Source organism: Sparassis crispa, assembly GCF_003851025.1.
Source record: "Sparassis crispa DNA, contig_000002F, whole genome shotgun sequence".
NCBI lineage: Eukaryota > Fungi > Basidiomycota > Agaricomycetes > Polyporales > Sparassidaceae > Sparassis > Sparassis crispa.
The window spans coordinates 3,084,888-3,107,007 of record NW_020939749.1 but is presented as its reverse complement, the minus strand read 5'-3'; the positions used below and the strand labels follow the sequence as shown (position 1 = coordinate 3,107,007).

Here is a 22,120-nt window from a genome sequence, read left to right as displayed (position 1 = left end):
ACTGACCGCAACACTCCGCATGCTGCACTTGTGTATGTGACGTGTATTACTGCGTGTATGCACGATGGGTCGTATTCTACCATGCAGCAGCGCAACAGATGTAATCTTCAACGAAAGCATGGCCAGTAAGGGAAGGAAATCTAGGAAATGAGCAAGTAAATTGTCCTTGATGAGGGGTATTTGCTTGGGTATAGTGTACGCAGATGTGAGTTTAACTCTCATGCCGCTCAGAGTTCCTAACAGAAAAATCGACATTAGCATAGAACTTGCGAAGAAGGGAAAGGAAGGCGTACAGTCATCGTCAAGTTACCCGACAGCAATCCTGCACATACAGTGAATGAGACAATGCCGCGATGAAGAGTTTAACACTCACTGTTCTCGAGTATGCAACCGTCGGGAATGTCAATCCGCTGACCCTCATTCGCTACAACTGTGTCATTACCCATCATCAGCACCTAATGACATCCTGAGACGAAGTAACTCTCGACGTACTGATCACTGTGCCGCGCAGAGTCACATTGCGCCCGAAGTAAACGTCGCCCGTAACAGTGAGATGGTCGAGCTCGATTATCTTGGGGATCTTCTTGAATCGCTTCTGGAACTGCTGGATCTGCAGCACCGACTTCAACATCAGCCACGTTCTTCGTCTCTTAAAAGGGGCGCACCTTCTTGAAGTGATCGCCCAGCTTGATGACGGGTGTGGTGCCGAACATGCGGTTCTCGCTGATGACAAGCTGGCCGTGCTCGAGCGAGTAGATGTCGCTCTTGATGAGGAGCAGGTCCGAGCAGCTCTTCACAGGCAGGAAGCGCGACCGCGGGACGTTGATCCCGTGCGCGTTTCTAAAGTGCTTGATCGCCGCACCAGCAGCAGTTTCGAGCTGAATGACCGAGAGGCCCTCCTCGGTGACCTTCGGGTTGAAGATGATCTCGAGCTCCATGCCCTCATTCTGCATGATGCGTTTCACAGCTGAAGATAATGTAACATGAGCAACGAAGGGTAGCACGGGCAACGCCAGCGGAAATCACCCTTCAAATTGATCCAGAGGTTGTTGGTGTTGAAGATCTTGAACTTGCGCACCGACTTGAACTCCTCGACGTGCTCTGAGGGCACCTGAGCGATTTCGAGCAGCTGCACATTGCCCTCGTAGTCGATGAGTGTACCACCCTGTCGCCGAGTTATTCAATAGCACTTGCATGGGGAGGGAAAGGCGCACCTTGACGTCCGCCTTTGTCTTGTCGGTCACCTCCATGATGAACTCGGCATTCGTGTCAATCATATGTTGCAGGATGCTCTGATCCACTCTGCGCAGTCTGTCAGTTAAGTGCCAGCCATGCTATACAGGAATACTTACACTGCGCCAAGGTTGTCGGAGTTCGATACGAACAGGTACTCCTTACCCTCTGCCAGTAGCTGATCAAGAACGCCCGAGTGGTACAGCGCATTGTAAAGATCGCCGTGGCCAGGCGGGTACCACTTATTCTTGTCGTCGTCCGCCGTCTTAGGACACGGGAGGAGCGTCTCCTTGAAGATCCGCGGGTACCGCGACTGGTTGAACGTCGTGATCCTCAGCTGCTGGTTCGCGTACTTCTTAATGATACGTAAGGTGTCCTCGTGTGTGTTGAAGGACGTCATCAGGATCAGGGGAACGTCGACACGGTGTGTAGTGTTCAGGTGTTCAATCTGCCGCACGGTGAGGTCGAGGAAGGTCATGTCGTCCTTGACCTCGAGCGCGCTCTTCGCTCCTGTCATACCCATCGATGTGCCGAGACCACCATTCACTTTCAGCACTGCCAGCTTGCTGAGTGACTTAGCGTCCACCGAGGTCGGAAGCTTGTCGTACGGGACAATCTGGTCCGCTGCGGGAGACTTGATACGGTCCCAAACACTGCGGAAAAGATAAGCGGGTAACCAGAGGGGTGAAATACAGAACAGCGCACAGCTCCTTGCTTTGCGCCTTCTCGGACAGATAGCGCGTGAAAAGGTAAAAGAATGACTGCATCTCTGTGTCGAAAGCCTGCAGTAGCAAATATATCAGTATTTGATCGGCAGACATTAAAGATATAGGTATGAGATGTGTTCTAGCAAGATATACAATAATACCAGCCTCTACTCGCATCGCGAGACATGAAAAGAAATCATTGCACATGACAGAAATTAAGAACCAATGGCAGCGGGTATCGCATAGATGAAATCTGCAGATATGCAGGAATGAGCTCGAAAGGCGCATAGATGTACCTAGCCCAACTATATGCGCCATTCACTCGCAGTACCCGCTTGTGAACCACCAACGCTTGAAATAAGGGGGGGAAACACACCTTCTTCGTCGCCGGGTCGGACACAGAGTTCACGAGACCGTTGAGCTCATTGCGCATATTCTTGGAAGCTACGCCTGTCGTGGCGCTCTTGAAGTTCTGCTTGCGGCGACGACGCATGTGCAAGCGGACGACACGGAGGCGAAAAGTGTGCACGGCAGCCGTCCAGCGGGTCGTGGTCGTGGTCATGGTCGCGGTCGTGGTTCCAACAGTATTCGCATCACCATTGGTATCAATATTCGTTTTCATATTCGTGTCCATGTTCGTACAGCAATCGGAATGAGATAGCGGAGGTGAGCAAGCTGCAGCGGCCTAAAGACTTCTGGCGTGCATACCATGGCAGACACGCCCCTTGTGCGAGGCGTCTTCTCCCCGAACACGACAGGCGAGAGCATTGACATGCTGTTAGATTCTGGTGGCCGACGAGTACTGTTTTGTTCAAAGTAGTACCAGCGCAGGAAATTCGAGAGGGAAGGCGTGCACAGACACGTACCTTATAACCGGGCCCCGGTACACATCCCGACGCGGAGTTCAGTGCCCGCGGACATGATCTCCAGGTGGTCTGGATGACGGCCCCGGCGCATCTCACTTCTGTTTTTTTCACAACTACGGCCATGGTCGACGTCGTCGTGGCTCATTTCTGGGATACAAGGTGCTGGTGCAGTGTTCGCGGAGGAGACGAACCAGCAGCGGAAGAGAGCAGCGTCTCGAAAACAAGACGAGCTTTCCGTCGCGCATAAGACACGCTATTAGCACGGACAAACGTGTAGATTTAGCCAGACAAACGTGTGCATACCTGAAATGTTCTCGGTACTTAAACTGCAAGTTAACGTTCACTACGCCGAACAGGTACATACGTGAATATATTGATACTAAAACATGCCAGGTATACATGAAACGCTCTTATCAAAGTCCCAATTTTGGTTCGTTTCTCTCGTTCAGTCGTCATCTATGTAGGTAAGTGCGCGCAAGTAAGTGGTACAGCCGAAGGCCCGGAAGGCAAAGCGAAAGCAGAAGAATCTGCCAATCAGCACGGCAGAGAGCAGGGGAAACAGAAGAAGATCATAGCTCCTACATGACAGAAACGATCAACGCGCGGACTAGCAGGGAGTGGGAGAAGGACGCACGATCATGTTCAAATTGCCCGATAGCAACCCTTTTCATTGCGGAGTCAGCACCGGTCAATGGTATGAACACGTGCCAGAGCACTCACTATTTTCCAGCACGCACCCGTCGGGAATATCGATCCGCTGACCCTCATTCGCGACGACTGCGGATAAAGGTCAATCTGTGAATATCGGGCGACTATCCGGGGCAGAGACGCACCGATGACGGTGCCCCGCAGGGTGACATTCCGCCCGAAGTAGACATCACCCGTAACAGTGAGATGATCCAGCTCGATAATCTTGGGGATCTTCTTGAACCGCTTCTGAAACTGCGCGATCTACGTACCAAAGAGAGTAGCGATCAGCACTTCGCCCACCGAAACGTAAAGATAGAGATCAAGTGAGAAAACGACGCACTTTCTTGAAATGGTCGCCAAGCTTGATGACTGGGGTAGTCTCGAACATGCGCTGCTCATTGATGACGAGCTGACCGTGCTGCAGCGAGTAGATGTCACTCTTGATGAGAAGTAGGTCCGAGCAGCTCTTCACGGGTAGGAAACGCGAACGGGGAACGTTCACGCCGTGGGCGTTCTTGAAATGCTTAATCGCAGCACCCGCAGCAGTCTCGAGCTGAATAACTGCCTGGCCTTCGTCGGTCGTCTTCGGGTTGACAATTATGTCCAACTCCATCTCGCCCGCCTGCATAATCTTCCTGAGGGCTGTACAGGGGTTAGACCGCGCATATAATCAGGGAGTTCATGCCGTACCAGGAAGATTAATCCACAGGTTATTGGTGTTGAAAATCTTGAACTTTCGAATAGATTTGAAGTCCTCGACGTGCTCCGACGTGACCTGCGCAACCTCGAGCAAACGGATCGACCCATCGTAGTCGATAAGCGTACCGCCCTGTTCCACCGCCCTCAGCACCATTCAACACCGTGAAGCGCAACGATCGTACCTTGATATCCGCCTTGGTCTTGTCTGTTACCTCCATCAGAAACTCCGCCTGCGAATCGATCATGTGCTGCAGAATTTTTTCATCCACCACCGCGCCCAGGTTGTCCGAGTTTGAGACGAACAAATATTCCTTGCCATCCGCAAGAAGCTGGTCGAGTACCCCAGACTGATACAATGCGTTGTACAGGTCACCGTGACCGGGAGGGTACCAGTGTTTCTTCTCGTCGTCCGCCGTCTTCGGGCACGGCAGGAGCGTCTCCTTGAAGATCCGCGGGTACCGCGACTGGTTGAACGTCGTAATCCTCAGCTGCTGGTTCGCGTACTTCTTGATGATACGCAACGTGTCCTCGTGTGTGTTGAACGACGTCATCAGAATCAGGGGAACGTCCACCCGGTGGGTCGTGTTCAGGTGTTCGATCTGACGCACGGTGAGGTCGAGGAAGGTCATGTCGTCCTTGACCTCGAGCGCGCTCTTCGCCCCGGTCATGCCCATGGACGTGCCGAGGCCGCCGTTGACCTTGAGCACCGCGAGCTTGTTCAGGTTCCGGACCTCTGCCCCGGCGGGCAGCTTCGCGTACGGCACGATCTGGTCCTCCGCGGGGGACTTGATCCGCTCCCAGTCGAGCTCCTGGCTGCGGGCACGCTCGGCGAGATAGCGGGTGAAAAGGAAGAAAAAGGACTGCATCTCGACGTCGAACGCGCGCTTCGTCTCCTGGTCCTGCACCGACTTGACGAGGTTGCTGATATCGTTCCGCATCGCCTTGGCCGCCACGCCCGTCGTCGCCGTCTTGAAATCGATGTGGCTGGTTCCGCGCACCCGGGCGGCGAACGAGTCGCTGCGGGGCATGAGCGAGTCTGACATGGTTCTGGTAGACGTCAGTCAGCGCGCAACACGGCGACGACAACGAATACGCACATCTGGGAGTGATTAATGTAGACCGGCTGGGTGGTGGTGGTGGAGAGGAGAGGGACTGGCCCGACTGGGAAGATGCTGCCAGTGGGGTGAGGAGCACGGGGCCTGTGGTGACGTTTATGTATTTCGAGGTCGAGGTCGTCAGTTGGCCCCTCCTCGTTGATAGGCTCGCAGATCGATTTCCGGACAGCACCGTCGAAGGTCGAAGTCAAGGACAAATGGGCGATGGGCGACGATAGCGAGGACCGAGTCGGAAACGGAAACGACGCTCGTTTCTGTTCCTTCTGGTACGACAAACGTGTGTGCATCCACGACGGCGAAGACGATCTCGGCTACTGGGCACTCGGCGAGAGCGACGAACTCGTCGACGGTGTCGACTTTTATGTGTGCATGCTGCACCTCTTCCTCGTCCGCGGCTTTATTCTAGACTCACTGGCAGATCGGACCTGATTCCCCTCTGTATCGCTGAGGTGACCTGGCGCTTTACATACCGTCTTCTGCCGTTATCTGGTGTGATTAGAAACTCACGTTTGTACCCACTTACAGCGCCAGCCAAGCCGACACGCCAGGTCGGTACTCTCGATCACGAACAGGCAAGGTGCGCGGACAACGGCATGATCTGTTGCTCAATGTGCGGGTACAAGAGGGTTGCAGCCGATGTGTGCAAACCGTGCAGCTGCAGAGAACAGGTCAGTCAATACTTCCGTCCCTTACCAGGTCCAGGGACTATGTCCAGAGAAACGATGCCGGGACCGTTCCTCTTCGACGGAAGTCAACTGACATGCAGAACAGATACCGAATGTCGCTGACAGAGTCCCGTGCGCGCCGCGGACCTGCCTGCATTCTGTGATCTATCAATTCTGCTTTGGGTGCGACTTTGTTCCGCTTTCACTCCAATAACCCACTTTTTCAAAGCTCATACAGGTAGCCGAGGCTAGGGATTACGGTGCAAGGGGTGTGCAGGATGGCCTAAGTCCTAGACGCAGCAGCGGAATGACGCCTTATCCCCACGCTGCCATCACGCTCTCGTTCTCATCCCCGAGGATCAGCGTCAGACGCGTTTGTGCCGTCTAGTGTTCTGGATGTCGCAGGCCTGAACCAACTCCTTGCACTGCTGTTCCCCATGTCAGTGAACTTCCCAGTTGAGCATTGAATGAGGAGCCTCAGCTATGTCAAAGTATACTATCGGATCGAGGAACAAGGGGCTGCCGCCTGGCCAGCGAGTGGGGCGCATATAGGCAGGTCGAACACGGCAGCTGGTGTCTCCGAACCCCCTGGATATCGAAACTGGTTCAATTGTGCCTTTATACATGGAAATATCTTCCTATGTCATACAGTAGCTCCATAGTAAGCACCTGCCTAGACTGTGACTTTCCATGGTGTTTCTATTCACCATGCATATGTTTGGACTTCTGCAGCTGGGGAAGTCTATTCGGGATGAAGCGCGCTGCAGCGCGACCACTGCCAGAACTCGTAAGCAGCAACTCACTTGCATCTAGCACTTGAGACCCTCCCGGATTTGTATCCCTGAGTGAATGTAAGGTTTACCTGCCTTGCAATGTCACCGTTTGTCGCCAGTACAAATTTAGTGATAAAGTTTACATGTGTGATTAGGACTTAATAGGGACTCAATTGACCAATTGAATTTGTTACTTCGGCAAATAGAAACTGTGTTTCATCTACAAACGGTTACTTTGTAGTGGGCACGAAATTCATCATTTGTCGGTAGCAAATTTGCGTCGGTCTCGGGTGTAGGTCGATGGCACCATATACCTATCAATCTCGGAATAATGTGTCTGAATCACTTCCGCCCTGAATCGCAGTTGAAGCTCAAGGGAAAGCAAAACAGTCAGTAATAAATACATACACTGCACAGAACATACCGGTACCGAAAAACAACAGCAATTGGAACGGTGTACAACCCTGACTAGAAGAACACAGAAAGACTAGGCCATCCGAATATGTGGACCAACATGAGAGTATCTAGGGCACAAGACTGTCTGCGAGATAAGTCCCTCATATGGGAACGACACCTCCCAGTCCGTGTACATCAACTGGTAGTACCACCGGGAGGACAGAAGATAAAATCTGTCGAGCTTTAGGAGACCCACCACGTAATCACCACAAAGATCACGAGGGGCATAGCCGCCAATTCTGCCACATCCCTCACAAACCCATGAACGAAGCCCGCGCGGTTCCGCCATGCATTCGATTCGGCACGACCGCGGTGCACGCCTTCCTGCACATACTGCAGCAGGGCGGTCAGCCCTGCGGCGCCGAGAGAGAACCGCGTGGGGCGCTGGGTGAAGGCCGAATCAGGCGGCGGGAGTGTTGCATGTGTAATCAACTTCTCCTCTTCATCGTCTCTGCCATCCAACGTAGCGGACGAGAGCCAAGCATCCGGATCGGGCGGCTCGTCGCGCACGTCCCAGACTGTCCAGAAGCGCCTGCGTGTGCGCACGCGGTGCGCGTTCGAGACCAGCAGTATGAACAGGCTGGTCAGTAGTAAGGGGACGTATATCGTCAGGTAAATCCCAAGTTGGTCGGGAAGCAGACATGGCGCGTCTGCGATCGTGCGCTGCGATGATGACGAAAAGGCAGGCGGGGCTAGCGAGAGGAGCTGAAACCCAGGGCGACGGACACCCATGGCCATTGAGAAGGATCTGACTGTCGCTTCGCGCACAGCAACGGGACTCGAAGAGCCGACGTTCTCTGCAGGAATCTCATGAGCGTATTCGCAGTAATCGTGGTCATCGCCGCTGCAGAACGTGATCAGCGAGAGACATCTCTACAACCACACCAAGGCATACCTCAGCACGAGCGAAGGATAGAGACTTTGGAGGAGAAATGTCGATGCTTCGGGGCTGAGTGTATTCTGGTATCCATGGCCTCTGCCACTGCGGATAGTCCCACGGTCGCGAAGTGGTCCACAAGAAGCCCCCGCAGGCCGTGCAAGAGGGACATGCGTGAATAGTACGCGCGGGTTGCGACGTTCCCCTAGAAAACATATGACAAAGGGCCACCACGCTAGGAGGTGGACGTACGTGTTGAGATAGCGTGGACGAATGCAATCGTCCCCTCAGGCCTTGCATCTGCCCATTGCGTGTAGCCCATGCCACTCCTCACTCTCTCCTCTTCCTCCTCGACAAAACCGGGTGCGCCCAGGAGAACGCAGGAATGACCACCGATCTCAATCTCTTGATTCAATTTCCCGAAATGTGTAACGTAACGCTCTACGGCGCTCTCAGAGAACGCAGAAGACGCGCCTAATCTGCGCATGACAAAGTTAGCTTGAGGAATGTAGGGATGTGACACAGAATGCACCCAACGTCGTGGTTACCTGGCACATAGTACGTCGGTAGTACTTGGGATGTCCTAAAGATATCCCGGAAGCGCTTATAATACGCCTCGTATCTGCGAGATGCAACAGGTCAGAATCGCACATTTCGAACAGAGCGTATTCCTCATGAATTCCGAAAGCGATGGGTGACGTGACGGAAGGCTTAGACACCTCTGGAAAGTAGACACGGTGAACGTTGACGTAGTCCAGTTCTTACTGCGCAAGTAGCTCGCCAAGGTCAGCTGCAGCAGTTTAGTCATTGCAGTCCGCTGAACTGACTAAGAAGCACCATGCACAAAACCCACTCGCTCAGCAAAGTGGACGAATCTTACTCGTCATGGGAGATCGCGCGTCGGCCGCCGTCCATCATGTCTCCAAGAAAAATGACTGCATCCGGGGTGAGACGTAGGGCAGCTTGCCAGCTCTTGCGCATATTCAAATCGACGAGCAGCTGGGTCAGCGACATCAGCCACGGGTTGCGTCCTGGGTATGATCGACTGTCCAGAATCTGGGGGTCCGCAATCACTAGGACGCGTGTAAAGCTCCTAGTATTAGACTGGTAGAGCAGAATTAGGCCCAGCAAGTGTAGACAGTGAAATAGCGTACAGTGGTAGAATCAACGTCGGGCCACGGACAATAGGATACATGATTTTTGAAAGTTCCGAGCTCGAAGTAGAAGATCACCCCAACCCATATTATTCGCAGACTTTCCACTGGGAGAGAATAAGGATGCAGAATGGTCACTCGCTTTACCAAATGCCGTGACCATCGGACAAGAGACATGATGACTTGGCTGGTGGGCTCTCAGTAGGGTTCCCGCAGTACTTCTTTCACCCGCGTTATTCAACGCCGGGCGCCAACACAATCTGCTCTATCAGGAAGGTGTAGTAGAATGTCAGGAGGCTGTACTTTTCGCAAGAGTTGCGGCCCCGGAGGAACGCAGTGATAACAATCCAGTCGAGCCTTCAGGCAATGTCATAAGATAGAGGTCCAAGATACAGAATCGTCAGGACAACATCGTGAGCACCACAACTGTGGCAGTGCAGTACATGCAGCAGAACAGGCACGAGAATACAAAGGTCCATGACAGCCCCTCGCATGCTTAATCTACGAATGTAATTACTCAGAACACAGCGTTTGAGGAAGAAGTGCCCGGAATCCCACAATCGCATGGTACGTGAAAAGTCTAGCTCATCACCTCCACCACATGAGCACGCACCATAGCAGCAGTGGAGGCCACATGGCCCTCCATAAGTCCATGAGAGTACCCAAGAGGGTGATTCCACGCCTTCTGCGCGTTGATAGACATTGCTTTCCTGAGTTCAGCAGCCTCCAGCGGAGGCGACGCAAAGGACCCGGTATGATACTAGTCGAACCTCGGCCGAAAAAGTTCATCCATGGCCATTGTCTGCGCACCAAGAGACGCCAGCTATCTCGTCCCGGTGCATCTGGGAGCGCGGGAGAGGCGACGTTGGGATCGTTCTCTCGATATACACGATCGTGCCTGAATGGACCGGGGAACGTATCGGCACCGCCGGTCCACTGGGCACGTTCCCCATTGTGTATCATGTAGTGAGGAGAATAGGGGGGGTAGTCTTTGTCGATCGGAGAGGGATTTTCGTCGTCCACGAGACACGCACGGAAAGTGGATATAGATCCTTCGTCATCGTTGCCATGCACTGCACTCGTATTCATGTGAGGGGTGCGGGGAGTACGTAGGCCCCCTTGTTGACCGACATCACGCATCGTAGCAGAATTTGGGAAGGACGATCGCGGTGACACTCCCGGGCTCGACAGGGACGGTGAATGCAGGGGATCCAAAATTATAGGGAGCGCTGGTCCGCGGAATGTGTGCAGTCTTGCGCAAGCCAGAAGGACGGTCGACATCAAGAGAAGTGGAAGGTAATGCGTAGTATATACGCCAATGTAGTTCGGTAGGAGACACGGCGTATCTGAGAGCGAGTGCGTCGACACAGACGGGTCCAATGATGTCAGGGCGGGAGGAGAGATCAGTGATAACAGCTGAAATCCAGGCCGACGAATGGTGGGATACGGGGAGAAAGACTTGACAGTGACTTCGCGGATGTCAGTAGGACGTTGGTCACCCATTATCGCGCTTAGAGAGGGGACATGTGTATATTCACAGTAGTCTCTGTCATCTCCGCTAGATACAAAAGAGGAGTGAGTATGAGGTACCTGCCTAGAATGTAAGAAAGTTTAACCTGAACACGATAGAAGGCTGGATGGTCTGCAGGAGGAAGTTAGTCGTCTTTTTGCCCAAAACATTCTGATAACCAGGCCCGACGCCTCGGCGAATCGTCCCTCGCTCGCGCAGGAGACCACATGCGGCCGTATCAGGACGATAAAGTGGAATATGTGTGAACAAGACGGGCCAAGGAACTTGTTCTTCCGTTTGAAACCTTCGGTGTCAGCATAATTCGACGTTATGGTAAATCCAAAAACTCACGTTCACGCAGAGTTTCGACAAAATGTACTGGACCGCCGTTGATTGCAGTCCATTTGTCATACTCTGTGTTTCGTGCGGCACGCTGATAGTCCTCTTCAACAAGGCCGGATGCGTCTATCAGCACGAATGTGTGATTGTGCACGAGAACTTGTTGATTCAACGGCCCAAAATGAGTTGAGAACTGACGACGCGCTTGACGAGAGTCTGCCAGGTCTATATTCAGACTTGATGGAGTAAGTCTGCACAGAAGGGAGTAAATCGGAGAGAGGACACTACCCTACATCATTGTTGCCAGGGAGATAGTACGCCGAAACGCCAGGAGGAAGACGAAATATATCCATAAATCTTCGATATTGCGACTCATAGCTATGTGATGAGTTCGGTAAGCCGAAAGGAAGATTTGATCAGAGAGTGACATATATGACGTACTCCGTGTCTGTCTTGAGCGCTCTGACGGAATTGATCATGTCTCCAAGAAATACCACTAGGTCAGGCTTCAAGCGAATTACCGAACTCCAATTCTTCTGGAGTGTAAGCTCGTAGAAGAAATTGCGAAGACGAGCAATCAAGGTTCGCTTTGACGCTGGAATGTAGCGAACCTGAGGTTCAGAGACGAGTAGCACATGAGTAGGTGTTTCTTTCTGCTTCAAAAGTAAATACGGGTTATCTTGTGCTGTTCTACAAATAACAGGCATCGTACCTGAGGCAGGTCGTCATCTGGCCACTTGCAAAAAGCCAGACTAAGGTGGAAGATGCCTAGCTCATCCCATAGAACAGTTGTTAACCAGATGAGACGAAGCCAGTTCACGAGCTTAAATCTCAGCAACGCGGCATTCAAACGTGATAACAGGCTTGATCTCCTTGCATGCCTCGGAAAGTACACCATGATGAGCAGGCAAAGAGCCTCCACAAAAATGAGCAGCGAGTGAAAAAATGTCCTGTAAGACAAAGTCTAGGATATGAACGTGCGGAGGACACGGCGTTCGTGGTATCTATCAGCAATAAGACGCTCGAACCCAATCATAGAGCCGTTGTGCCTTTCGCAAACAGAGGGAAGTATGATGAGTGCCATCATATGATGTGATTACAAGCGCAAATGATTCTGACCCCTTTCAAACCGTCTGAATTGACATCTTGCGGAACACGCAGTAAGTTTGCAGTAAGTGGAGAAGAGCAGCAGATGGCGGTTCAATTTGCGGAGAATCCAGATCTGATCGCGATAGTGTTGAGTAGCCACGTATATTTTCATATATGGCAGGTGTAGTAGTTATCCCTAAGGTATGAATACAACGCCGTACCGTACGACGGAGGGGTCATAAAAACAACATCAACCGTGAGGGATCGACGTCTTACAGTAATAGGCCTAATACAATACAGCCAGCACGATTAATACGTTAGAGCATTCATCACATCACTCCCAATCGCTGTCAGGGTCGTCCTCCACCGGTGCTGTTGGCGCCGGTGTTTCTGGTAGCGAAGGGCTCTGTGCCTTAGAATCTATCCCTCCACTATAGTTGCTTACTTGTGAGGAAACGACGTCGTAGCTATCCTCGCTCTCCCGCGGACTCTGATTTCCCGGCGTTGAAACTCGAGACTTGGGAGCCTGAGTGGGAGTCGCAGCTTCCGCAACAAGGGTTGCCTTATTATCGACCGCCTGCAGAGCAGAAGCGTCGGACGCGTCCGATGTCTGATCCTGATGGAGTTGAACAAGTGGAGCCTTAACGGCCGTCGAAGTGGTATCGTCATCGTCATCCCAGCTGAAATCCTCTTCATTTTGCGCGGTGCCTACGGGCAGGATTAACGGATTTCAGGGAATAAAATTGTGACAGGACTCACCTTGGATGATAGCCTTCCGTCTCTCTTCCTCCCTCTCCACCTGATGAACGCGGAAGAAATACCTCACCCAGAACATGTCACTGGTTATAACAGAGGGTACTGCAGACTACAATTAGCAAGAAAGACAGTGCAGAAGATGGCACTCACCAAGAGTGTCGAAGGTGGACTTCAATGCTGCGCCATCCACAGGCTCCGTCAACGCATTCTCAATAGTATCCTTCCATTGAACGCTGTTTATACCGCCTTCCTGAGCATCAACCTCCGACTCCACCCAGCTTGCAAACATATGTCGCACCCGCTCGTCCGACTGCGGGTCGACCTTGACCACCTCCGGGTCATGCTTCAGTTGCTTCAGAAGCGATTCCGCCCGCGTCGCGACGGCTCTCAACTTCTCCACAGAAGGTCGCCCCGAGCTCGAAGATGCCCTCCCCTCTCTTTCCTTCCCCTTCCTTGAACCCAATTCCCCTCGACCGCCTGCACTCCCTTCGGTTGGGAGCATCCATACATCCGAGCCATCCCATATCAGACCCGGTGAAACCCCGCCGCTCTCTTCAGGAGGTAGCACCTTCACGGCATCCTTGAGAAATTCTCCTGCCTCACGGAAAAGCTCTTCGCTGCGCTGAACATACTCTCCCGTGGCGTCCTGCACACGGTGGAGCTCTGTTGTCAAGGTGCTGCGCAGCTGTGCAAAGTCAAGCGCGGACAGACTTCCGGCGCGTGCGTGCTGCAGTGAATCAGGAAGCTGGCTCTGGACGCTGGACACGAGATTTGGTGGGAGTGACGCTTGGAGGCGGGAGAAAATTGTCTGCGGCTGGGGCTGGGTCTCGGTGGGCGTTGTGGAGCGAGAGTCTCCTTCGGCGATTGTGCTTGCGGATGCAGAGTAGGCACTGTTGCTCTCCGGAGCAGCGGACGATTCTCCAGCAGATGGGAGTTGGTCAGTTTGCTCAGTCCCAGTGTGGTCCTCTTGGGTGGAAGTAGAGGCGAGCGTCTCAGTAGTGAGCTTGTTGATTTCTTTCTGTGCCTGAGAGACCGCATCCCCAATGTCCTTCCGCGCAGCTTCAAAAACTGTCTGACTCTAACATCCCGAATGATTGCAACCATCGATTTCAGCTCACGAATACAACCCGCCATACCGTGCGCAACACACCTGCTTTCTGAAGCCTCCCCAGAACCTGCTCAGCTGCCCCACTACCTGCGAGACCTCCTCATTCAGGCTTGGCTCAGCCTGCTGGCCTGAGGTTGGCGTGGATGGGCCGCTAATGTCATATGCATCAAAGAAGTTCATGTTTCAATTCAAGACACAGTGTCATAGAGTCAACGGATTCAGTTTGGACCTAACGAGAGAACTGCTGGTCGAATCGGACCCGTATTCTAGAGCTGTTACATCAGGCTTCTACAGGAGTCTGCGCAGGTGTAGACCGAGTAGCCTTATCTTTGTAACAAGCCCTTGTTACTGAAATTCTAACTTCATCTCTAAAGCATCAGTAACGTTTCTGTAGGATCACGTGCCTAACTATTTCCTACTGCTTTTCAAACCTCCGTGAATTTTTTGCTCATCGTTGACTCGAATATCCAGCAGCTCCATTGAAGACACACTTGAGCGACTTCGCTCGTACATGATATTCACTCAAAGCACTCGTGACGAGTACGTATTCAAAACGATATTTCTGTGAAGTGTATTCTTATCAAGTTTTCTCGTTAGCTACCTCAGCGACCTCGTATTCTCTCTCCTCAGTCACTGAAAGGATCCTAACAAATTTCAACATGTTCGCTCACAAACTCATCCACGTCCCTCGCATGTCCCGAAGCTTGGGAACGCATGCTAATCGTACAGCCCTCGGGACTTCTCTGCCTGCGGTGCTTCACCTGAAAACAGGCCAGTCCTACCGTGGCCGGTCATTTGGGGCACCGCGAAGCGTCTATGGAGAAACCGTGTTCTCCACGTCCATCACGTCTTGTAAGTTGTTCTACCTCAGTAACCTGGGTGTTATTCACAGATTATTTATTAAAAAAACAGACACGGAGTCGATGACCGATCCTTCATACCGCGGTGAAATATTGGTCTTCACCACACCTCTCATCGGCAACTACGGTGTTCCCGTCAATAAGGCCCCTATGGACTCCCAAGACGTAGGTGTTGTCCTCGAGTCGAAACGCATTCAGTGTACCGCGGTCGTGGTGGCCGATGTAGCTGAGAAATATTCGCACCATGCCGCCGTCGAGTCACTGTCGTCGTGGTGTAATCGACATGGTGTCCCGGGCATCACGGGTGTCGATACTCGTGCCATCACAACTCTCTTACGCGACCAAGGTACGACCCTCGGCCGCCTTGCCGTCGGCGCCGACTCTTCACTTCCCCCACCCCAGCCGAGCGAATATTGGGACCCTACCACTGTGAATCTTGTCGACCAAGTTTCAACAAAAACGCCGTATGTGCTAAACCCGACTGGTGATGTGAAGATAGCTGTCCTCGACTTTGGTGCAAAGGCGAACATTCTCCGCTCGCTGGTCCGTCGCGGAGCCGCCGTTACTGTGCTGCCATGGAACTACGACTTCAACGCCACTCGTGATCGCTACGATGGTCTGTTCCTTACCAACGGCCCTGGTGACCCAAACCATTGCACGGAAGCTGCTATGCACCTGCGTCGTACGCTGAAGGAGTGGGATCGACCTATTTTCGGTATTTGCATGGGTCATCAGGTCATCGGCATTGCTGCTGGCCTGGATGCGTATCGCATGACTTTTGGCAACCGTGGTCATAATCAACCCGTCCTCGCCCTTGCGTCATCTGGGTCTATCAAAGCGGGTAGGGTCTACGTCACCAGGTATGTCTTACGATCGCTCTTCAGTTCCAACTGAACAGCTATCTGATCTGTTGTTCTCAGCCAAAACCACCAGTATGCTTTGAAATTGCAGGATCCCTTCCCCGCTGGCTGGGAGCCGTTCTTTATCAACTGCAACGACTCTTCTGTGGAGGGTATCAAGTCAACAGCAGATTCTGGACGGAAGGTGTGGGGTGTACAGTTCCATCCGGAGAGTGCTGGCGGTCCACTTGACACGATCGAGGTAAACAGCCTCTAATGTGCGAGTGGCACCCGTACACTGACACGACCTGACGCGACTTGGCAGATGTTCACTGATTTCTTGGCTGAGTGCCGGGCGCATAAGCTAGAGGTGCGCTACAAGACGAAGGACGTCATGGGCGCTCCGAAGACTGATCCATCTTCTAAGGCTGCTGGGCCTGTTGCTGCCGCAGCTTAATCTTGTATCGATATGTAATGTACGTGGTATCCGTATACTTACATACCTTCATTGAATGTTTAGAATTATAGTGAGACTGGGATTCTCTTGACTTGCCGTCTTACCCTCGGAACTTTTCTCGACGCATGGCACTAATGTTCACATCGTAGACACCATGCATGACATACCTGGCTCGCTTCTGTCATTGTTTTGGGCCTTGCAACTTGGAGGTTGTCTGGTTATGCTGCGCACAAGCTTCAAAAACCTCAATCAATCAATAATATAATCCGAATGCAAACAATTGTACAGGTGCTTCTTCTACCTCACATGTTTTGCGAACACCCCCTTTCCACCTAGAGTCCGATGAAGTAGCTTTTAGAGCGCGAACGGAACTACTCCGCTGCAACGTCGAATGGCGTTGCCAATTACATGATAGGTAATGGTATTTCGGGGTCGACAGCACTTCTCCGGTGAACGAACGTTAGACACCGCTATTGAAGACGCGAAAGAGCGGCTCACTCAGGCTCCACCGTCGTCGGAAGTTGATCAATGCACTCGCGAATGACGCGCAACGTTTCTTTCTTATCGTAGAGGACACGATCGCAACTCACGCATCTGGCGTCCCAGCATGCACGCGCTGCAGGCCAATCCAGGAGTCCCTCGTTGCACACGGTGTCACCGAGCGGCCGCACGTCCATCTCCAGAATGATCACGTACTTCAGCTCTCGCCACGTGTGGTAGTCAACCACAGAGCCACAGTGTGAGCACAACGTGTTGCCATTGTCGTTGACAAATGGTGGTTCGTTCAAGCGTCGTCTGAGGGCCTCTCGCCTATTTCGATGGAGCTCCATGAGATTGAGCAACGCCAGGGTGCCTAGCTTGAGCAACGTGTGCCGGTGCTCTGGAGCATGCAAGTCAAGGATGAGGGTGTATTGGGAGGCCAACTTGGCTTCATCTAGCCAACCGTACCGGCAGGTGATGGCGTACAAACGCAGAGGATCGGCAAGGAGAGGAGGGGTCATGACGACTGCGCGAACGATTGACATAGGTCCTATCATGTCGTACTTCTCCGCGGCATGCAGAATTGGCTCGATGGCTTCGTATGAATCGAGACGGGGTATTGGAAGTCCACAAATCATGCGAAGAATCGCTTCGAGTGTCTCTGTGTCTTCGTCCACATAAATGACTTCCAGCGAGTTTGAGTCCTGCTTCTGTGGTAGAGAGAACATGGTTCGAAACCATCCCGACGTGGTCTTTAGAGTGTATGAGTGCACGCGGAACTGCGTACCATCCTTCGATCCCAGGAAGACGTCACCCTCGTCCGATGAAAAAAGTGGATGAAGTACACTAGATACAGCGGGTTTGTCTTCTTCCTCCGCGTCGGCCTGCATTGCAGTCGGGCCACTTTGATAATACTGCAAGTATTCGTTGAACACGTCAGCAATGAAAGTGACTTGCCCGCTCACCTCGACGCCGAGCTCTGGAGGCAATTGTCGAGGGACAGTGGCACGACTGGAGCAGAAGTAATGCGGTCACGTGCACGCGCCATGACCAACGCCGCTAGATGCGGTTGCAGGTCACCGGTCACCGTTTCGAGCAGTTCGAATCTCTTCTAGCTTGCGGCAGTCTCTACAGCGCCGAAGTGGATAAAATAACGGTGAGAGAACACGCCTATCGTCCGCTAGAGTCCAGGATACACTGTGGCGAACGTCGGTGAATTGCCGTTGACAGAAAATGTAAGTAGCCGGCACACGGATCCAGCACGCGCGCCGACTCGAAGGGCGAGGCGCTACTTAGGACCCCCTCGCAACGGCAATTTACGTCAAGTTTTCGTGGCGCCCAGAACTCACCAGTTGTCATTCCGCCACAAACAGAGCGGAGAGCTTGGGATCGACGCGAGGTCGGACGATTGGTGTCGATGTAATGCTTCGTTTGAGAGGCATGCGCAAGGAGCAGTTGAAGGTAAGTATTACACCCGCTGAACCGGCAAGGGTATCCATGGCCTCGAATCGGCAGATCGATGAAACAATAGGGTCTGGCCGCCTATGGTCAAGGGCGGAAAACGTTAGCTAGTCTGTCGCTTCTCCAGCAACAGTAATTCTACGGGATGCCGTGGAGATGGATCTTATTGCGGGACAAGTTACCAACCTGGTACCTCGACCCTGCATCTTGAACCGATTATAATCGTGCAGGTCTCGGGTTCTGAGGCCTTTCCGTCCCCTCCCTTTTTCCTTCATTTGTCTCGCGACCAAGCATATCTGCAATGTCGCAAGCGAGCGAGCTCGCCGCCTTGGAGGCCGCCGTCCCGAAGCTAATGGGACCGGTGGTTATAGCAAATGCACTGAACGCAATGTTATACGGACTGTGCTTCCTCCAGTTTCTTCATTACTATTCGATGGGGAAGCGGGATAGTCTCCCCAACCAGTACTGTTTTTCCCCCTCCTGCGCGAATGAGGCTGCATCCTGAACATGTTGTTATCTCCGCGCAGAGCCATGGTGTGCTGGACCTTCGCTGTGGACACAACTCACACTGCAGCATCGGTGTGGATGTTATGGTACTACCTGGTTCAAAATTTCGCGAACGCACCCGTAATCGGTACATTGCCATGGCCATATCTCTCGTTACCAATCTTCATCATTCTGTGAGCACTGTCGTTCGTGGATCTTACTTTGTCTAGCTTACAGTCTCCCCAGAGCTTCACTTCCCATCCAGCAGTTTTTCGCTTGGCGCATCAAGCAATTGAGCGGATCGTGGATTGTTTTCTTTGCGTTGTCTATCCTGTCGTTGGTGTCCTCAGGGGTCGGTTTCGCGAATTCCGCCGTTGCGTTCACTACTCCCAGGTGAGCCGGTCTCGCGTTAGCCCACCCCACCAACTGACTGTCTTGGTAGTGTCCAGGACTTCAACAGCCAAGCGCATCTTGTCGACATCTGGCTGACATTGTCCATGGTGTGTGACGGTTTTTTGGCGTGAGTAATGCTTATTCCTCCTATGTCTGTGACTCATGTATATGCATGCACTCAGTGGGCTCTTGTTCTACTACCTGCAGAAGAGTCGTACGGGCTTCAAACGTCAGTGAAATCTCGCTCCGTGTGTTCGTATGTTCTCACTCTCCTCCAGGCACGGACTCCATCATCACACGGATCATCCATTCTTGCGTCGAATCGACGGCGCTCAACTCTATCTTTTGTGTTAGTACAGAGTTTGGCAATGTGACGATTGCTGACAATTTCTGGATTATTGCAGATGGCCGACCTCATCGTTTTCGTTCGTGTATACTCAGATAGGTCGCTCTCACTCTTACATAGTTGCCATATAGAACTTGTACACCGAGTCCAATTACAACTTGTTGGTTGCTATGGTGAGTAATTGAGATGATTATGGAGTGCATCCTGACTTGATATAATTTTCTTACTTACAGCCTATGGGGCGTGTCTACACGTATGTCTCGTACACTCCCATTGAAACACTGTCGTTGATCCTATTGTAACGAACAGAATTACTCTCCTTGGAGTACGTAGCAATTTTTTTTGCATCTTTCTGTTCATGACCTGATTGGTCTTGCAGATGCTGAATTCGCGGCTCGCTATGCGCGAGGAACTCGAAGGAGAACTCAACGACACCTCGCATGCCATGGTACGTCCGCGCCGTTCTCTCACCCAGAGCTGTCCTTGTTAATTAACGACTGGGTCATCACAGCAACCTAGTCGTATCGACCGACGCTTCAACATCTCGGGCAACCACAGGTCGACTGAGGTCAAGGTCGACGTCGTCGACGAACGGTCTGACGTGGACGCCTACCTGCGCTCGGGCTCGCGCGAGTCGATGAAGGCGCCGACTGTCTCGGACCCATCTTACGTCGATCACAAGCAGCAGTCAATCATTGCTTGAAGTCGACGGCCACTCGGGGCTGATCGGTGCAGTGTTTTCGCGGAATGATGTAGCTGCTACAGCCATGGTTGTCCAAAAGTGCAGGTAGAGTGGCATTTCCGCCGTCGTTGGTGTACTCATCTTCCTGGCACATGGCTGTGCTAGTGCTCACTGGAATAATGGGTGTATCGTAGCATGGGCTGGTGCCCCGCAAAGTTACACATTTTGTAGTACGAGCTTCAGCTAATTGTTAATGAGACACCGGATGATGCGACCCGTGCATTTTACCAGAACATGAATTCGTGTGTTTTTTGTGTGGACTTTCCGCAAATATAGCAAGCCTCACCATGCTCCTAACCATTCGCTCGTGGGTGGAAGGGGGACTTGTTCCGAAAATGCAGTTCTACAGTATGTTTTATGCAAGATACGCGATTCCGAGTCAGTAATGATGATATCACGTGCATTCAGATCTTTGTCTCGATCAACCTTATTTCCCCCAACCGCCCACAAACGACACTTGCAATGGTGTCCCATTCTCTGAAATGCATACCTATTTGACCTTGTAGTACAAAGTGTACTATGAATATATTTCTGCTGTCATAATAAGTCTACAAGTGACATAAAAGTGAAGAAAGGTTTCATACTGTGACGGCGCGGCTGAGATAAGAAGTCGTCCGGACTTCATTAGAACGCGGCCTACAATTTGGCTACAACCAGTTTGTTACTCGGTCACGGTAGGAGACTGGCCGTAGTGGGCGGCGTTGGACGCGGAAGTAGGGCGGTCAAGCGGGCCAGCCGCTCCGGACTGGGCGTTGCCGGCGCTTTAGAGTTGAACCAATTGTGAACCACATACGAAACTTCTCCACCGCCAGTCGGCTGTGCGTACTGTTCTTCTCTTCTGACCTCCACCATGCCAGCCACTCGTTCATCCAGACGAGCGCAGAGCCGCGAACCGCTCACGTCCCACCCCATAAATGCAGGAGCTTCTAGCCCAGACATCATCATATTGTCATCCGACGACGAACTTGCTATTCCCAAGCAGAATCGTTTGACCCCGAAGAAGAGCAAGCAGCGCGTGCGGTCGAAACCGCGAATCTCGGCTGATGTTATTGTTCTGTCTGACGATGAGGGGCCCGAGGCTTCGACGTCGACTGTTCCGCGCGGCACCACACCAAGCTTGCGGCAGCAACTGAAGGAGGCCAAGGAGGTGAGCGCGCTTTCTTATGTACTAACGCATAGGCGCTAACTGTGCATATAGATGATAGCCAGGCTTGAAGCCGAAGCCCGTGCTTGGGAGCAGAAGGATAAAGCGTCTCAAGGCGTGAGTGTTCGTATATATGCCATGTATGCGTGTGCTGAGCGTGCTTGCATCGACAAGTTGCTGCCTGCACTAGACGAACACGTCAACTGTGAAGTATGCACCCTGAAGATGTGGACTCCTGCAACGTGCTTATTTTGCTTTCGTCCCTGGTCTTGCGCCACGCTAATTCTTTGTCCCTAGTCTCGCATGTGGCCACACTTTCTGCCAGTCCTGTCTTCAAGATTGGTTTACCACGGCGCTCACGCAACACATGGCCGCAAACCCTGACTACGACGCGCAGCCCGCAATCATCCAACAATACAAAGCCGCACTCCAGAACCCAAATACCACCTCGCAAGCACGCCGCCAGCTGGCGAACCACATCAATGAACTCTTGGAGCACATTCCTCAGCCACAGTACACTTGCCCTTCGTGTCGAGCCCCTGTGAAAAGCAAGCCCATCGAGGTTTTCAGACTCAAGCATATTACACGTACTGTCGCTGCTGCAACGGGCGAGACCAGTCCGAAGAAGGCTGCGCCTGCGAGGACTACAAGGGGTGTTGCCAACCGTCGTGCTGCAGCCGATGGTCCTTGGGATGGATTCTTCCCGTGGACGCCATGAATGATTGGTTTGGACGGACAGTGTTATCATTATTGTCATACATAATCCCAGAGCGAGAGCTACTATACCACGGTATACTTCTACATGCAGCGCGTAAATGTTGGGTTGTTCCTGGAGTCTGTATGCTGAAAGAGAATGTGTTCGAGATCGTTGGGAT

The 22,120-nt window shown here is 52.4% G+C and overlaps 8 protein-coding genes across 8 annotated transcripts; 3 read left to right on the top strand and 5 right to left on the bottom strand.

Annotated features, from left to right (window-relative positions):
* Positions 1-227: 227 nt before the first annotated feature.
* SCP_0310500 (Probable UTP--glucose-1-phosphate) lies at positions 228-2,714 on the bottom strand (the record flags this gene model as incomplete). Its single annotated transcript, XM_027756435.1, has 11 exons — positions 228-236; positions 294-322; positions 374-430; positions 493-610; positions 666-967; positions 1,027-1,165; positions 1,215-1,302; positions 1,353-1,886; positions 1,939-2,015; positions 2,317-2,412; positions 2,649-2,714. The coding sequence occupies 11 exons, from the start codon at positions 2,712-2,714 to the stop codon at positions 228-230; spliced, it is 1,515 nt and encodes a 504-aa protein (XP_027612236.1).
* A 661-nt stretch (positions 2,715-3,375) lies between these two features.
* On the bottom strand, positions 3,376-5,597 carry SCP_0310490 (Probable UTP--glucose-1-phosphate; the record flags this gene model as incomplete). The annotated part of the gene is made up of 8 exons (XM_027756434.1): positions 3,376-3,384; positions 3,441-3,469; positions 3,527-3,583; positions 3,640-3,757; positions 3,837-4,138; positions 4,187-4,325; positions 4,378-5,242; positions 5,293-5,597. The coding sequence occupies 8 exons, from the start codon at positions 5,595-5,597 to the stop codon at positions 3,376-3,378; spliced, it is 1,824 nt and encodes a 607-aa protein (XP_027612235.1).
* Positions 5,598-7,387: 1,790 nt separating this feature from the next.
* Positions 7,388-11,982, bottom strand: SCP_0310480 (hypothetical protein; the record flags this gene model as incomplete). Its single annotated transcript, XM_027756433.1, has 13 exons — positions 7,388-8,048; positions 8,100-8,286; positions 8,334-8,560; positions 8,614-8,703; positions 8,962-9,185; positions 9,236-9,376; positions 9,849-9,995; positions 10,046-10,793; positions 10,852-11,035; positions 11,097-11,320; positions 11,373-11,462; positions 11,526-11,737; positions 11,797-11,982. The coding sequence occupies 13 exons, from the start codon at positions 11,980-11,982 to the stop codon at positions 7,388-7,390; spliced, it is 3,321 nt and encodes a 1,106-aa protein (XP_027612234.1).
* A 525-nt stretch (positions 11,983-12,507) lies between these two features.
* On the bottom strand, positions 12,508-14,217 carry SCP_0310470 (hypothetical protein; the record flags this gene model as incomplete). Its single annotated transcript, XM_027756432.1, has 4 exons — positions 12,508-12,881; positions 12,933-13,031; positions 13,080-14,007; positions 14,080-14,217. The coding sequence occupies 4 exons, from the start codon at positions 14,215-14,217 to the stop codon at positions 12,508-12,510; spliced, it is 1,539 nt and encodes a 512-aa protein (XP_027612233.1).
* A 479-nt stretch (positions 14,218-14,696) lies between these two features.
* SCP_0310460 (Carbamoyl-phosphate synthase arginine-specific small chain) lies at positions 14,697-16,193 on the top strand (the record flags this gene model as incomplete). The annotated part of the gene is made up of 5 exons (XM_027756431.1): positions 14,697-14,889; positions 14,950-15,757; positions 15,818-15,998; positions 16,062-16,106; positions 16,164-16,193. 5 exons carry the CDS (start codon positions 14,697-14,699, stop codon positions 16,191-16,193), a joined length of 1,257 nt encoding a protein of 418 aa, XP_027612232.1.
* A 494-nt stretch (positions 16,194-16,687) lies between these two features.
* SCP_0310450 (hypothetical protein) lies at positions 16,688-17,563 on the bottom strand (the record flags this gene model as incomplete). Its single annotated transcript, XM_027756430.1, has 1 exon — positions 16,688-17,563. The coding sequence occupies one exon, from the start codon at positions 17,561-17,563 to the stop codon at positions 16,688-16,690; it is 876 nt and encodes a 291-aa protein (XP_027612231.1).
* Positions 17,564-18,435: 872 nt separating this feature from the next.
* On the top strand, positions 18,436-20,062 carry SCP_0310440 (hypothetical protein; the record flags this gene model as incomplete). The annotated part of the gene is made up of 12 exons (XM_027756429.1): positions 18,436-18,596; positions 18,662-18,814; positions 18,867-19,013; positions 19,063-19,140; positions 19,196-19,242; positions 19,292-19,362; positions 19,418-19,438; positions 19,491-19,532; positions 19,593-19,612; positions 19,669-19,684; positions 19,739-19,807; positions 19,871-20,062. The coding sequence occupies 12 exons, from the start codon at positions 18,436-18,438 to the stop codon at positions 20,060-20,062; spliced, it is 1,017 nt and encodes a 338-aa protein (XP_027612230.1).
* An 889-nt stretch (positions 20,063-20,951) lies between these two features.
* Positions 20,952-21,963, top strand: SCP_0310430 (hypothetical protein; the record flags this gene model as incomplete). Its single annotated transcript, XM_027756428.1, has 4 exons — positions 20,952-21,248; positions 21,300-21,362; positions 21,420-21,487; positions 21,543-21,963. 4 exons carry the CDS (start codon positions 20,952-20,954, stop codon positions 21,961-21,963), a joined length of 849 nt encoding a protein of 282 aa, XP_027612229.1.
* Positions 21,964-22,120: the final 157 nt, after the last annotated feature.